Raw genomic sequence first — 16,600 nt, forward strand, 5'->3', positions numbered from 1 at the left:
CTACTGCTTCAAGCATAAACATTAATGACCAGAAAAGATGTCCATGCAACCAGGACAGAAAGGTTAGGGAATCTCTGCTCCAGATAAGGAGCAGCTGGCCCCAGAGCTGCCACTCGAGATCCTCCATCCACACATTCACAGCTAACATCAAACATACCTAAGTGAGCTAGTACAGATGCATTTACTAACCCTACCTCATTTACCTCATGTCAGCAAGCTAGTGCTAGTCTTCCAGGCTGTTCTTTGATACTGTAGATACACACCTACTCCTGGTGGTAACACGTGAGAGGTCTCTCATGTCTGCCTTGTGTTGCAAGGGTTTAATTTCAGCATTGTTTCACTTTGGAGATGGACTGAGGCTATGGAGCCAACAGGAATTCAGCACCAATAACACAGGTTAGAAGGTCAGATATAGCAAGGCTCAGACTGAAACCAGTACAATGAGAAAAAAAAAATGGAGAGAAACTCATTTATTACAGTCCGGAGAAGTGTTTAACTTTTTTTTTTTTTTTTTGGTCACGCTATACAAGAAGAAATTATATTTGAATTCCTTATACTTTACTGAGGAAGAATCCTATCTTTTGAATCAGAGTTCCCATCATCTCGTAAAAATTCTAACCATCTCCGAAGAAGACCAAAAAAAGATCTTTATTCTTTATTGGGCAAGTGCCTCTACTTCCAACAATTGCAGGAAAGATCTGCAAAAGTAGCCTTATGAAAAAAGTGTCAGCACCCTTCTCTTCTGAAGTACAATCTCAGATCTCAGTTGACTCCAAGGAGCCACTGTCTTGGATTTGTATCTCAAATGGAGAACGAAAGAACAGTTTGCTATTTTTTTATTTATATATTTTTAAACTACTCACCATATTGACTTCTGAGATCTGGTCAATGCTGGAGATATGGATGCTCATTCCCACTGTGACAGGGTTACCTGAAACACAAAAGGAGCAGATTAGGACCACATTCAAGCTCTCTTCCCTTATCTTGTATTACACTATTCACCAGAAGTGCACAGATATGATTTGAAACAGCCTCACATTCCTCAAGCCTCAAGGATTTTCAAGACATGTGCTCAAATGATCAGAGAGGAGTAGATTTCTCTAACTCCCAGTCTTACAAATTCACTCCTAGGGTAGTGCAGCCTAAGCCTGAGTCTCTAATTTCTGTAAGTTAATTACCCCCTCGTTATACAATTATCTCTTGTTATGCCAAATAATGTTTTCAGAGATATCACGAGGCTCCCCGTGAGCTTGCACAAGGTGTTGCTGTTTGACCATACAAAGAACAGAGCAATAACAATCATGCAATAAATGGGCAGGAAAAAGAATCCACTCCCCTCTCCTTCACCTTCCTCATTCCTCTGCAGCACTCAGCTTGAAAGCTCAAGAGAGTTTTAATATCCAAGGTACCAGATGAGCACAGGGGTCAGACCATTTTTATAGTGGCTTTTCAAACTCGGACTGCACTTGAAATACAGACCAGATCCCCCACTTCATTATTGGCATCGGGGTGCACATCCCCACTCTGCCCTCCCACACATCCTCTTCCCAGGAGCCAGTGAGCCATGGTACATATCCACGCCCTCGTTTTCTGCGGAAATCAGGTTTTCCCTTACCAGTGATCAAACCACCCTCATTCCACAGCAAGTGCCTCACTACCACATGTAAGATGTATTTGCGAAGAAGCATGACGGTGAAAGGCAGTTGCAGGTTGACCAGTTGCCTTCTCTTGAGCAAGTGCAAAGAGATGTATTATTGTTTCCCATAGCCAGGGCAGAAGGAGGATACTTCACTCCCTCCTTTCGTATGTGCAACATCTCCAGCTAGATCCAGACACATACCCAATTCTGTTTAAGCCCTTCTGACTAACAGCTTCCATAGCCAGGCAGCTGGACAGCCCTTTCAGTGCAATTTAAGCTGTTCAAAACTTTCTGCACTCAGTATGAAAACCAGCAAAGGGCTGTTTCCAAGTGCATCCCCTTGCCCATTAGCATCCCAGTTCCAAAGCCAAAGCAGAGACCTATCCTACTGCAATCAAAGCCCCTCTTTCCACACACGCCAAGCGGAAAACAATTCCTTGAGATACAGTATTAGAAAGGGAATGGCAAGCTTTTGTGCCACTCAAGGTATTAACTCTTCCATGGACTCATTAGTCCTGTGCTGAAATATTTGCAGATAATCATGAAATGGCTTAGAAAGTAATTAGGAGACTGGGTGAAAGGGGAGAACCACATAACTGGAAATGAAGTGATTTTTAAATTATGTGTTACCAGAAGTGGGGAAGTAGTGTCATTAGGGCTTCCTTGTGATTGGGTGCACAGTTAACCAAGACCCTCTGCTGCAAATCAAGCAGCATTATCCTTTAATGGAATATGGGCAACACTGAAAACATCAGAATCAACAACTGTAATTAGACCCCGCAATGCAAATCTTCTTAAAGAGACCTTGCTCCTCTCCAGCCCTGAGAGCTTACTGTCAGGCCTGCAGGAGATGGGCACTCCCAAGCAATCTAGCAGAGCCTTCAAAAAGCCCTGTGCACAGAGCATACTCCTAGCCACATCTCTGCCGTATTCACCTCGGCAAGGCAGCCAGGTATGGAAACAACCAAAACTCACTCCCAGAGAAGGAAGAGCCGATTCTCCCTTTATTCTGCCAGAGGCTGAGAGGGACACAAATAAACCTTTAAGAAATTTCGTTTTTGAGAGATTGTCTTTTTTTTTTTTTTCCCCTCCAGAGAGCAGGTCCTTGTTGTGATAGGAGCCACAAAAGAGAGAAATAGCTCCTGCCCTGATGAATTTACAGGCTAATTGGTCATGTGAAGAAAGACAGTGCCACATAACAGGGTTGCAATGGAGTGGGGAAGAAGCCAGCTCTCCCAGCTCTTGGGTTTTGCTGCCATGCAATTTTGCTACCTTGAAGAGTTGCCCTCCTGCCTGCTTTATTCCCAGTCTGTCACCACTGGTAGTTTTGGTACTGTGGTCATGAGCTCACTCCTTCCTCAGTGAAGAAAGAAGTGTTTCTTCCCCACTACTGTATGGGACCCACTGGCCTGGAGTGGGTGGCTATAGTAGGGGAGCACTGACAAATACTATGCAAGTATTTGTCAAATGCAGAGTCTACTCAATCTAATCTATCTGTCTGGACATTTGTGCAGTGTTCATCACCATGGTATCCGAGTGCCTGAGGTCATGCAGTGACTCAGTGTCAAAGCCGTGGATAAGATCCAGAGATCCAGCTCCCAGCTCCAAGATGAACGACGGAGCTGAGAGCAGCACAGTGCTGCTCCTGTGAGCCTGGGCTCAGCTCAGCCCAGCTAATACTCACTTAGCAATGCTTCCTGTTTATCCACACAAGGCACTGTCCAGACCTCCACTCCCCATCCATCATGGGCAGCAGGAGACTCCACTTTTCCCACAGGCAGAAGCTTGTGATCTTCATACAAACACCAAAAATGCAGGTATGTGAAGCCCTGCCTTTACTGGATCTGCTCGCAGTTGGATCGCAGGGAAGACATTTCACCTTCTCTGTTCCTGTTGCGAAGGCTGCCTTGCAGTCTGCTCAGGATAGGGATGCATGTGCAAGGCCAGCAGGGGAAAAAAAAAAAAAAAAAAAAAACAACGCATGTCCTAGCTCCTACCACAGCCCAAAGAGAAATTAGACCAGCTGGTGTCCAACATTCAGGCTTTAAGTAGTACACAAAACAAACAAAGGACATTGAATCTGCCAATGATAATAGCTTCAGGGAAGAGGGATACAAAAAGTAGGGTAGTTAAAACACAAGAAAACGTCATCTGAATTTGGCCAAAAGGCAGAGCTCTGCATTTGTAGATTTGAGAAGAGGCAAAAGAAGTAAGCCTCATATTAAAGGTCTACGCTTTTATCTGTGGCTGACCAATGTGTGCATAAACTGAATCTGTTACCCCCACCACCAGCCCATTAAAGAAAAAGCTTATGCCTGGAAAAGATTTGTAGACAAGTTCACAAATCTTCTTCCAATAGCCAATTCCTGTTTCTACTTTTTATTTTGTCATGATTTAAAATCCCAGAGTCATGTTATGCCAGGAGAAGTTATTCTTACTTCAGTGTTGCAGTTTGCCTGTGCTACGGCCAGAGCTGATGGCAGCATGGGTCAGTACCTCCGTTCTAGATTTCATGCTGGTAGCTCAGCTGCAGAGTGCGGCAGAGATAACAGCACAAAACGTGTGTGTGAGTAGGCCTCTTGAGACATTAGATGCTTACTTGGGCAACTGCCTTTCATGAAGGGATGTGATGCTTCCAATTCTACCCAAGAAAGCCAGACCACAGTGAGCCTGGGTTTCTTTCCCATCAGATTTCTAACTGCAACACAAATGCAGCCCAAAAGATTCAACAATAGTGAGCAGATAAATAAAAATAATATATATATTTTAGTGGAGGATAACGCAATGCAAGCTCTATGAGCCACAGTCAATATTTTGAGGTGTCTCATGCTTTCTGACCATGCAAATTTGGCAACACCAGCTGGGCCAATACTTGCAGTCACTAAGGGAAAGGCATGAGTCTCCAGCCTACCTGTCAGCCCAAACTGCAGGAACAGAGGGCTAAGAACAGATCTCAGGAGGCTGTACAAATCAAATTCTTCATGGAAGATCCAGGTAAGCTCAGAGCCTCTTTAATGATGTTTTTTTAAAGACATCATAGCAGAAATTCCATATCTCCCCTGTAGGCTCTCTTCCTGCATTTCACTGCACTTGAAAAAGCTTTTCCTAAGTATTCAAACTAAGCCTTCTCTATGCTGTAAATGTAGTTCATTTCATCTCATCATTCCCCCCAACGACTACAAAAGAACAAATCAATCATCCTTTGACAACAGCTTTTATGTACTGAGAAACCATGACATCCCCTTCCCCGCATCGCCACCACCAGTACTGTCTTTTCTAGATTAAATGCACCTGATTTCTTCAACCTTCTTCTCAGAGGTCATGTTTTCCTAAACCTCTGACAATTAACGTTGTTTTTCTCTGGCATCTTGCCAATTTGTCTATATCTCTCTCAAAGTATGGTATCCAGAAACCAAGCAGTGAAGCAAAGATGACATGTCAGCAGTGCAGAGAAGAGGAAAAAAACTCCAATCTGCAGCATTCTCTTAAAAAACACTTTTGGCAAATTCATGACAAGAAGTCTTCTCAGACTCACTGCACCCACCCTGGGAGCTATTCCTTTTGTGCAGGAAGTCAGAGATGTCAATGGAGCAGTTTGCCTGATTTGGGAGCCCAGCCCAGCTCCTAGCCTTGCAGAGAGCAGTGAACATGCAGGAAGAAGGAATACGGCACCTTCTCTTCTGGCCAAGAGTGGACATTTTTTTAACTGAGCTGTACACATGAACTCCAGCGTCCTCTGCCTGGACCCTGTCTATGGGACTAGCCAAAGTGGTTCTGGTCCCTGCATCTTTGGACTCCAACAGGTTTCAGAGACCCCTGCAGCAGCATTAAAGCTGCTTCAGTGTCTTCTGCTGACTAAGTAAAGCCAGCCAGGAAAAAAAAGGAGAGTTTTCAGCCACTAAGCCTTCATATAGAATAACTGTGCTTTACCCTAAAATGGCATGCATCCACAGCCATAGACTCTGATCGTGTTAAACCTTATCCTCAGCCCTCCAGAAGCAGGACAGTAGTGGCACTAGAGTCCAGGAACAGCAAGGCCTAGACCTGCCTGCTTGGCAAAGCTATTCTGCAAAAACAGGATGATAGAGGCAGACACAAGGTGGGTAACCTTAGCTGATATACATGACTATGGGATTGAAGCGCCTTTTCTTTGTCACCTGCATTTCCAAGGACCCTCACTCGCATCAGAATCCGCAGTTAGTTCATTCTGAGCCTTGCCAAAGGAGAGACCAGCATACAGATCAACCTCACTTCCAGGACGTTTTCCTTTAGGGTTCTTATCCCTGCTTTGCTGGACAAGGGAGAACTCTTCAATATCTACATCTCCTTCTGCACAGAAAGGTTTACCCAAGCCACCGCCCCCTGCTCTGTTCACAGTACTGAACCGCAGGGCAACCCAAGTTTGTTTAAAACTTAAAGCCATGGACCACGTCACTGCTATGTGCAACGAGTTGATTTTACAAGGTCTGACAGACATTGTTAGTTAGGAGGCAAGAGCTCCCAGGTAATTGGAGGTGCAGGACACAGCTCAAATTCAACATTAGGCTTCCTTGACTAACAGAGAAGACACTAGTCTGGATCCAGCGGTACCATTCTCCTAAGAAATGCCATTCTATCCCTCTCAAACTAGACCCTTGTTTTCAGCCCACAGGCTAAAGTCCTGAGTCACAGTGGGGAAGAAGCACCTCTATAGTTTCTTCTAAAACACCCTCAGAAGCCAGCCTGCTCTCAGCATGCTTGAGTTCCCTTTGGAATAATCTACACCTACCTCCCAGGAGAGGGAGACTGAAAATACACTTTTTTCCCCCTTCATAATACACATGGATTTTAAAATTTAAATTGCAACCAGCATTATGGCCGTTCTCACAGTTCTCAAGCAAGAGCAGTGCTCTGCTATAACAGTTTGGAGGGGCATTTCTAGGAGGTGCTATCGCAGCAGGGTACACAGAAGCCAAATTAAATAAATTTCCAAAAATAAGTTTCTGTTTCTTTTCCTTTTTTTTAGCTTATTTATTTACTCACAGCATCAAGCACAAACACAGCAAGAGTTAACATTGCTCAAGGAACAAGAAACATTGCCCATGTATTATGAAACCAGAAGTGTTTTGGGAGCCACTTTCTTCTAGCATAGATGGAATGGACAACACCTAGAAGCACTGAGATCAGTGAGGTCACTTAAGAATCTGCTGATTTTTTCCCAGCAAAAAATAGCTTTAAATACACATTAAACACTTTTCAAGCTTTCTTCTTCTATTTTTTTACTCTTATTTCTGTGCCTCATGCTGACCTCTCCCCTACCCCACAGCTGATGATAGCTGCACAAAAAGCTCGCCAGGCTCAGCACAACGGCCAGAAACACTGAACAGAGGTTGATATCAAAGCTCTCCCCCTACTCCTGGTGGGTCACTCCATGACATCCACTGGATTTATAAGAGTAAATCATATCATGACATTACACTTTAGGCCACTGTTATACATTGCCAGAAAGAGAAGCAATGATCCTGTGGCAGGACAGCAAATATGGCATTGCCTTCTGCTATCTGGGAGCACAGGGAAGATAAGGGACTTGCTGCTGCTAGCAAGTCTCCGTACTTCATGTGAGGAAAGCAGTGTTGTTTAGCTGAAATATAGGGCCCCCGTCTCCAGAACACATGGGACTGTCAATGCTTTCTGCTTCCACAGAGATGCATTGTTTTGCAGAAGCAGGAGCATCTAACACTTGTTCTTATGGAAATTGCAATTAAGCTGGCAGAAAACAGTTCCTTCTGCCTGGAAGATTTCCTTCCTTTGCCATGCTTCTTTAAGGAGTGCCTGGCACTTTGTAAGCCATCAAGCTAACACAGGGAGCAAGACTGTGCCTAACTTTGCTAGGCTTCCCAGACACAGCACACTCCTGTGCAAGGAAGCTAATGAGAGCATAATGACACAGGCTGGAAGCCTGGTTTTGGCCGAGCAGATCAGCAAATTTGCATGACAATTTTTTTAAACATGGGGAAAATATTAAGGATTTCCCCCTAGAAATGGAAACTTTAGAGCAAGTTCTTACGAAAACAGCAATATCAAGGACTGCACACCAGGTTTGATAGGACAGCTAAAGGAGGATGCAGCCAAGCCCATAAATCATACCACCTCCTGGCAGCTCAAGAACCAGGAGAGCTGGGCACAGCACCTGAGCAGGTGCTTGAAATATGCAATCACCAAAAAACACATGGGCTTCAATAAGAGCCAGGCTTTCCTCCAAGGAAGCAGTAAAGCCAGTTCTTCAGGCAACGCAGCACTTGCGGAGGAGACAGAACTCAAGTACTACTATCTTGTGACGCTCTTTACAAACTTACAGGTTAACCTTGATGTAACAGCCACATTTCCAACATGTTGTCTACTGAAGCTGTCCCTGTAGATTTGAATAGATACAGAGGATTTTTTCCCCTCCCTCTCCCAAGCAAGCTGTGCCTGCCACTGAGCCAATGCTGGAGGATCCTTCTGGAGGAAGAATGCTTTTCCAATGCAGATACAGCAATCATTTTGTGTCTGTTTTAGGGAAAGCAGAGTGCTAGGGAGCACAATCTGCAAGGCACAGTGGATTACCTAATCTATCTCATGGGTATTTTTAATGGATTAGAAGGTATTAGTGTGGGATATTGCAAATATCCCATGGAAATTTAGAAGTTAGAGAGAACAATCTGTTGGCTGCAAGAACAGTGTAAAGGCTGTCCCAAAGGTATTGAAGGATTACTGAGGAAGCTAAATCAAGGTTGATTTTAAAAGATGGTAGTAGACAGCTACCCTAACTGAATAAAAACAAGGTTCTCATATATACAGGCTTAAAATGGAACAAGAGAGTAGACACCAAGCCTTTAGAGCTTCTGTACTACTAGTGGGTTCAGTTCAACAAAGCACTTGTACATACGCACAGAGCACTTCCAGCATTAAGAAAAAAAACCCACTAACTTCTCAGGATACTATCTTTTCTTCATAGGGGCCTAGGTCAATACTCAGAAGTCACTTTTAAATGCGTGTTATCCTTAGTGATGAAGAGATTTTTCTCAAGCTTTCTGTATTCCTAATAGACATGTTAAGGTTACTGAAAAATGGGGGAAAATAAGTTTCCAGAATTATCATAAACTCAATATGCTTTGCAGGTTTTTGCTCTCATTTATGTATAATTGCATCACACAACCAGATTTGGTTGTTTCCAGCCTGGCATCACTAGTAGGTCTCAAGCAATCACTGCTTTAATAGTATGCACACTAAGAGCACTGAGGTTGCCCAGTACAAGCTGTCCTCTGAAGAAGAGGATCCCTGGCCCAGATCACAGCAGGCTGTGCACTGCAGAAGAGGCTGCTGGGGATAGGCACAGGTTTCTTTGCCAGAGACAGGGTTGGAGGCCCAGCGCCGCCTCGGGAGGCCAGGGCTGACCCCTAGCCTGCTGGGTTGCACTACTGGAGCCAGGCTTGCTCACTAGGCTGCTCTGGAGGCCTTTCCTCTCCACATCCGCCCAGGGCACTGCACACATGGCTCCCTGGCTGGGCAGCCTCCAGCACGTACAGCTAATTTGGAGGTTTTTGCTTTCACTCTCCTCCCCTCACCACAGATTTTGGCATTTCTACAAAGCATCACATTTTCCTGTGGTTATGCTTAGCTGACCGGGAAAAACCAAAGATACCAGGTACCACCTTCAGCACTTATCTATTCTCCACCAAGGATGACATGCAAGCGGACAACAGGGTTTCCTCAGCAGATTATATAGCACATTATAACAGAGCAGCAGCAGAACACTACATGCCAGGCGCTGTCCTCCATGAGCAACATCTGATCCACACCTCACAATTTCCCACTTGAGAAGGTTCCTTCATGCCTCCAGCAGCACTCTGGCAGGGGAGCACATGCCCACTGTGCTTTGGGGCAACAGCTTTGCCCACAACACCATGCAGAAGCCCTGAGCAAACCCACCACCACCTTCATATGCCCAGCTACATATGGGGTAGGCCATCCTATCCTATTCCAACCCAGCCCAGCCTGTGGTTTTGCTCCATGGGCGATGGACGCATGGTCCCACCACCCAGGATCCTCCTGCACCCAGCACTGGTAGGGTGGCTGCAGGTAAGGCCTGTGGGACATTATGGTTGCTACTGTGGAGAGAAGTACTGAGGAGAGCCTCAGAACCACTTGTTCCACCAGGCAGAGGAGGCCTGTTCTCCTCATGTACCCAGGGCAGTTTCCTCAACATGGTGGCAGACCCAGACTACGCTCAAGTACGTGACCTTTCCAGGAGAACATTCTCCTGCACTACGGCAGCCTGAGCCACCTAATCCCCTTAGCTGAAAATGAGCTGAACCAAATTAATTTAAATGGGTTAACACAAGCTCCTCCATTCATATGAAATCCATTACTCCGTCCTGGAAATATTTGTACCAATAACAAAATATCTTGGCTTGTCATTTTTATCAAAGTGACGACAGGAAGGTGTTTTCCTTTCTTTCCCTGTTTTTCAGTTTTAATGAGTTAGTCACACCTCCTCATTGCTGTTAACAGGCGCCTGGCCGTAAGGGATGCCGTGCTGTCTAGTTCCTGGATGTGATCCTGCCGGACACGCACGGCGCAGTGGGGAGGGAAGGGAAGTGGTGGCTGACCGGGCGAGTGAGGATATTGGGGCAGGGATGCTGGGAATGGTGGGGTCAGCTGCCACCATCCTCCCTGGGTGATGTTTTGGTGGTGCTAAACACTCTCCTTCATCCCCAGCATGGCACAAAGCCTGTGTCCATGGAGCCTGGGCCTGGGGTCACCTGCACGCCCACAGCTTGGTGGTACGGATGGCACATGGTGTGAGCGCTACCAGCGGGGAAAGCGGTGAGTCAGACCCGAAAATATCATGACATTCACGTTAAAAGCATGAGCTCAAGTTAGCGCTCATGAGAGGAAAAGCGCACACATAAGCCAGCTTCCCCTTTTCCAAATGTTACATATGGGGTTGTATGTTTCTGTCTTCCATTTTCTGAGTCCCTTGGATATGCCATGTTCACGGTTTTCTGTTTTTCCTCTGCAGTCTCAAGACAAAGAAAATCTGACTTAACTCGCTGATGACTGAGAACTGCGAGAAGGGTGTAGGAGGGAGAATTCAAGTTTGTAAATCGGTCACTTTTGAACAGTTGGCCCTGTAGGCTCATGTTTCTGTAATTTCAGCAAAGATCAGTTTGCAAGAGGGTCATGGGGATTCACCAGGACCAAAGTTACCTGGCCACCTTTTACCCTAGCACTTCTTATTAAGAGATACAGCTAACTGTCATTTGTTCACCAAAATAATTGCTTTCACTCAGGATTCATGGATGAGCGAATCTTGCAGGGCTTTTACATATATATTAATCTCCAGCAATTCATCAACATAATAATCATGCATTATTAACTTGAGTACTCATCATTTTTTTCTCTAGCGTCAAATACTAGCAAGGACCTAGCATGAAAAAGAGAAGAAAAACATGTAGGGAAATGTCTGATCAATGTTTTTCTATTTTTGCTATGAAAGGAGGATAAGAAGAAAAATTCCACTCACAGTCTACCCTCCCCCCTCTATAAAAATTTCCTTCCGAAGCTGAGATAGATATGCCGAGATGTTTTCATTTTTAGTTAACATATAAACCCTCCTGACTATGAGAACAGAGCAGACGGTGTCCGTCACACCTTTGATTCCCGCAGCCGCTGCTCTCCTCAAGGGTTTGAACCACACTTTTTAGTTAGCTTTGGTGGGCACTAGCCAGGCTTTCTCTGCTCTAAAACAGAAAAAATATCTGGATTAGTTCAATTACTCTGTCAGTGCAGTCTCAGCCCAGTGAAACTTCAGTAGAGCTTTGTTCAAATGGATGATACATGTAGAAGCAGCATTACTAAAACAGATGAGCAAGATCTGCAGATATGCACAAGGCCTTGCAGATTTGAGGCTGTTTTAGGGGAAGGTCTTGCAATATGTAGGCCCACATTAAATCTGAAGCCACTGCGAGCTTACGTCTGCTATCACTGGGATCAGCATGAAGCCAAGGCCCTGTGTTTTGTAAAAAACTCTGTCCCAGATGCCATTGCACATGGCTTTCTGGCAGATATGACGTACAGCTTGGCTCCACAGCAGGACTTTCTCTCCCCAGCTGGAAAAGGAGGATTCCTCCACCAGTAACAATATCCCACCAGTAAACTCCAACCTGTAACCTAGGTGGCCTCCTCTTCTGGGATAGCCATCATCAGTGTCCTGCCCAGAGCTCTGCCAACTGCAGCGGGGTGTCCCCTTCTTCATGTATTCTTGAGCTGAGCTGCTCAGTGTAGCTCAATACACTTCCCAATCCTAGCCTTTCCCATGGCACAGGCTTCCCACAACCTGGAGGAGTCATGTCCTGCCATCTAACTAATGCAAAACTACTTAACAAAAGAGCTGCATGTGGGTTCTCTCACAGTGGCTAATGTATAAGAGAAGAGCAAGAAGAATATCAAGGAACTGCCTGGTAACTGATAACAGAGGTATTTGAAAGACCTCCGGATCAGGAAACCAGGCCCAGTTTTGCGGCATTGCTGTAGTTTTTACCCATACTACCATGGGTCTACCCCATACCCCCACTACCATACCCATACTGGTAATGTAGTGGCATGTTTGGCATACTCACTCCTCTGCTGACTGAGATGGATTAGCCTTGGCTTTAAAAGAAAGCATTTGACAACAAACTGTCATAGGAACCAACTTCTGGGTCACTGCTCACTAGTAGAGGCCAGTCTGCATAGTAGATAAAAGCCTAAAACTGCTTTTAGTGGCTGAAATGACCCTGCTGGCTGTGAGAGCTGAGGCCTGTATTGTGACATAGAAGGCCCTCATGTCAGGTTTTGCCAACAGATTGTGGTGAAAGTCATTACAGAAGCATATGAAAAGTAAAGGTTGGAAGTAGTGCAATAGCGAGTACATCCCACTTTCTCTACAATGTGACATGTTCATAACAGTGAATATATTATCTTTCACACATAATTTTAAAAATATTCAACCAGCTCTAACTGATCCATTTTCTGAAATGGATGTTGGGGAATGCCCTCCTGTCCCATCCATCACAAAGGGAACTATTTCTGAACAATTTTAATGCCCAATTTGGGTGAAAGATTTTCCTACGGTTCCGCCCCTTCTATTTCTCTGCAGTGAGAAGTGGGTACATGTACTTGTTCCCTTTGGGGATTTCACAGGCTACCACAATCGAAGAAAGTGTCATGGTTTGGTGACTGAGCAGTGGACCAGAGCACTAAAGGTGTTCAGGTCTGCTCTTGTGAATAAAAGGTAATAGCGTGAAGCGGAACTTCCTGGTTCTACCCCTTGCTCTGTCACAAGTTTTTCTGTGTCAACTCAAACAAGCTGCCCTGTCGGTATCTCCTAGGTGTAAAACAGACTAGTAGAAGTCCATCAGCCTACAGGAAGCAGGGAAGACCCCTTAGTCAATGTTTGTACAGTGCAGAAGCCTTGTTGCTACTTGTCACACAGAGCCAATAATGCTACCTGAGATCAGATTATATTTGTGCATAATCAAAATCACATTCCACTCAGCCCTGATTCCAGAATCCTTTCTGGCTGGTGATGATGTCCAGAGCAGAGAGAGCACAGCTTGATTTCTGGAGCCCAGGCTGAGCTGGCAGAGCTGGCAGGTAGAAATATCTTGTTTTGACTGGTAAACTGAGCAAATTTGACATGGAAACCACTGAGGGAGAATAAATATGGAACAACAAGATGTAATTTTTACAGAGGCTCTTTTCCAACTATAGCTGCACTCTGAACCATCCCAGACTTGCACTAAGAGGTCCTGAGGTCTAGGGAGGGAAATTCAAGCCACGCTAGACTGGGCTGAGGCTCACCCCTGTCACAAGCACAGACATCTCTAAGTGCACAATTACTTAACAGCACTATTCCACTAGGACTGCAAAGAGAAGAAAGGGAAAGGGGGGAAAGAAAAGATCAGCGAAGAAAAAGAGTTCCTAACTCTGACACAGAACCAAGAATAAATGCCGAAAACAGAAGAATAGCCTCTTGGAATTGCACGTGCAGTGTTTTCCAAACCTCCCTGAAATTCATCTCCTACTCAAAGCAAACAACCGAGTTTTTACTGACTTGTAATAAGGTATGACTAAAAGAATTCTGTTGTCTTCCATTTAATAAGAACAAGAGAAATCCCTGATCTACAGTATACTTGCTTATTCCACAGATCAATTCCAGCTGTAGGGTTCCACCTTCTAGTATTTCACTTCTTTTCATGTATGTGATGTGAGTTGCTTGAATGGGCCTTATGCCATCACTAAGCACAGCATTTGTCTTGTCCTTGGTATTTCCCAATAAATATCAAGATATAAATAAACACATAACAAATCCCATCAAAGGCTGTCTGCAAGAATGGATCTTCCACACCAAATACTGTGACTACCACTAAAGAACTATATTACATCAACTCAGCCTGACACTTTAGTAGCCTTTTATTTGAATCAGGTGAGAAAAATGATGTGCACACACAGTCTGTTTCATGTAGAGGTAACGCTACAACGTATCACTTGGCCTTTATGTTCTGCACTGTACAGGTAAAAAAGATATTTTTCTGCATGACTGCTATTGGCAGCTTTAAGGAATGAACAATGCAATATGTAAAGCTATTCCAATGAATAGATTTAGGACTATGGAGTATATTTTGACTAATCAGAAGGACTCATGCTGACAAGTTTCGTACTCTTTTTGCATTTTGCTTTCAGTGACAGCCCCCAGAATATTATTGGCAGGAATACTCACAGAAATGGTGATGTTATGTAGATAATGCTGAGGAAGAGCAATACGATTTGACTTCAGTGTCCAAGTGAGATGGTACACGTCCTCCAGACTAGTTCTAAACAACAACCTATTTTTGATCTGTTAACTAATTAATCAATTAAGAATTATTGGAATTATTTTACAATCAATACCTCAAATATATTGTATTCAACCATAAAAAAGCTGTGCCTAAGAGGCAAAATTCCCGGAATAAATGCTTTGTTAAAATCATGACGAGGTCTTTCTATTACAGAAATAGATCTCATAGTCCTTCACTGGTTACAGTGCACTACCAGGGACTAGCTCCAACAGCACTGGTAAGTATCTGTGTCTGTGGTGGAGTGGAATGGTTGGGCAAAGCTACAAAAAACGAGGGTTAAAAGGAAAATGAAGAGCAACCAAATGCAATTATACTGGATTAATGCAGACATGAGAATCAAAACTTCCAGTAGTGCAAAAGTGTGGTGGCTTAATAGATGATAACAGAACTACCTGCCCTCCACTTGCTATCAAATCCAGTGAACACTTGGTGTTGCTAAGCACTGCTCTTGGCCAGCCTTGCAAATTGTTTATATATCCACCTCCATTTTGACTGCAGGCTGAGAGTCAAGAGACCTCATCCTCACTGCTGTCTTGGTCACACCACCCAAAACTCCCTCTCTGACCACTTTATGTCAGATCTTCCAGTTTCTGAAGGAGGATAATAAAGATCTTGTGGGTCTCCATTGGAATTCATGAATATGTTCAACATGCAAAGAGATGCTCCCAAGCTTTATCACACTGGAGGAAAGAACGAGTCTCATGTCCTAAAATATTACTGCACACAAAAAACCTGCACAATTAGCAAGCTCTCAAAATGTTCATCAGATATAAGGATGCCCATTGCTGAATGGATGTTTTAGTGGCAATTCTTTATTAAACAATCCCCAAGATCCTTGCTCATTCCCCTTCCTTGTTTGACAGAGGATAGGTTTGTTCTGAAGATGACTCAGGATTATATAGTGAAGGAGAACACTTTTGGCAGAGTCCCTGCCTGATTTGGGGAAGAAGCTGATAGCTATGCAGTGAGTGAGAGGCAGACCTCCAGGAAAGGAAGGAAGATCGCCGTTGAATCCTGTTCTCCAGGACTCAGACATCACAGGTTCACACAGGTTTTCCTGCATGCTGCTATGCAAGGCACCTCACAGGTTTTCATGAAGTCTGAATGTTTCTCTCTTGGGGCACCGCAGCTGAGCACTCACAGCTCTGGCTGAAATCAATAGGAGCTGTGCTTTAAAGATACAGTGTGCTCAATATAATGCTGCTAAATATTCTGGAAAATCAAGTGTCTCACTACTGGCCATACCACAGTGCGGGATACTTTTGACCCCTCAGAGGGAAGCTGTGTACATGTTTAGGCTGTACTGGTGTGCTTGACAACAGTCATAAAAACAACTAATTCTGTGTTAGCAGCAGGTCTGAATCCAGAGCTGTCAAAAGGGCACGGGTCCAGGCTGGTCCTTGCCTGCTCAGTCCCACTCTTTGCACTAGATGTGCATCTTGCTCCCAGTCTCTTCTAGCTCAACCTGTCTTAACTGTCTGCCTTGATCTCCTCATCTAGTCCCCACTGCCGTGCTCCCAGCAAGTCCCCTTTCTATTGAGGGGAAACAAGAAAGAACAGCTCGCTGTTCTTTCTTGCTTCCTGATGCCCAGGCACGAGCAGACCAAATACGGCTCTACGAAACAATCTCAGTTCTGGTGTTTCTGATGTCTTGAGTGTTTGACTTTACACCCTGAAAAATCTTTTTAACAGTATGTATTTCCTATAAAAAGAGCAAACTGAAAAAAATAGAAATTCCGTCATGTGGCAATGTGTTAACATCCACATATGTCCCAAGAAGGACTGGATCCTTTCATTTCCTGCCACTTGAGTTAACGAAGTAAGACATAACAGCAGGAGGTTGTCATCTTCCTTCTACATTAGTTCTAGAGATGATGTGACCCATGATCTGGGGCCAGAAGTCATGTAAAGGGGGAGGAAGAAGGGGCTGCACAATTGTACAGCTGTGGCCAAGTCTGCTGACCAAGAACACCCATTTGTTAGCCTACCAGGAATTCCTTAGCCTACCAGGCAGCAGAGCAGGGCTACTACCATTCCTGGGGGCATATCCATTTACTTT

General features: G+C 44.5%; 1 protein-coding gene across 2 annotated transcripts in view; it reads right to left on the reverse strand.

Moving 5' to 3' along the window:
* Window positions 1-16,600, reverse strand: part of LOC104569789 (gamma-aminobutyric acid type A receptor subunit theta) — a 69,625-nt gene that overhangs the window by 41,299 nt on the left and 11,726 nt on the right. For both annotated transcript variants that reach the window (XM_010216788.2, XM_010216787.2), the window contains exon 3: window positions 864-931. In XM_010216788.2, coding sequence (XP_010215090.1) covers window positions 864-931 — 68 coding nt within the window. The remainder of the gene's footprint in view (window positions 1-863; window positions 932-16,600) is intronic.

The sequence above is a fragment of the Tinamus guttatus genome, unplaced genomic scaffold, assembly GCF_059628265.1.
Source record: "Tinamus guttatus ecotype Peru unplaced genomic scaffold, ASM5962826v1 Tinamus_guttatus_pri_ptg000287l, whole genome shotgun sequence".
Lineage (NCBI taxonomy): Eukaryota > Metazoa > Chordata > Aves > Tinamiformes > Tinamidae > Tinamus > Tinamus guttatus.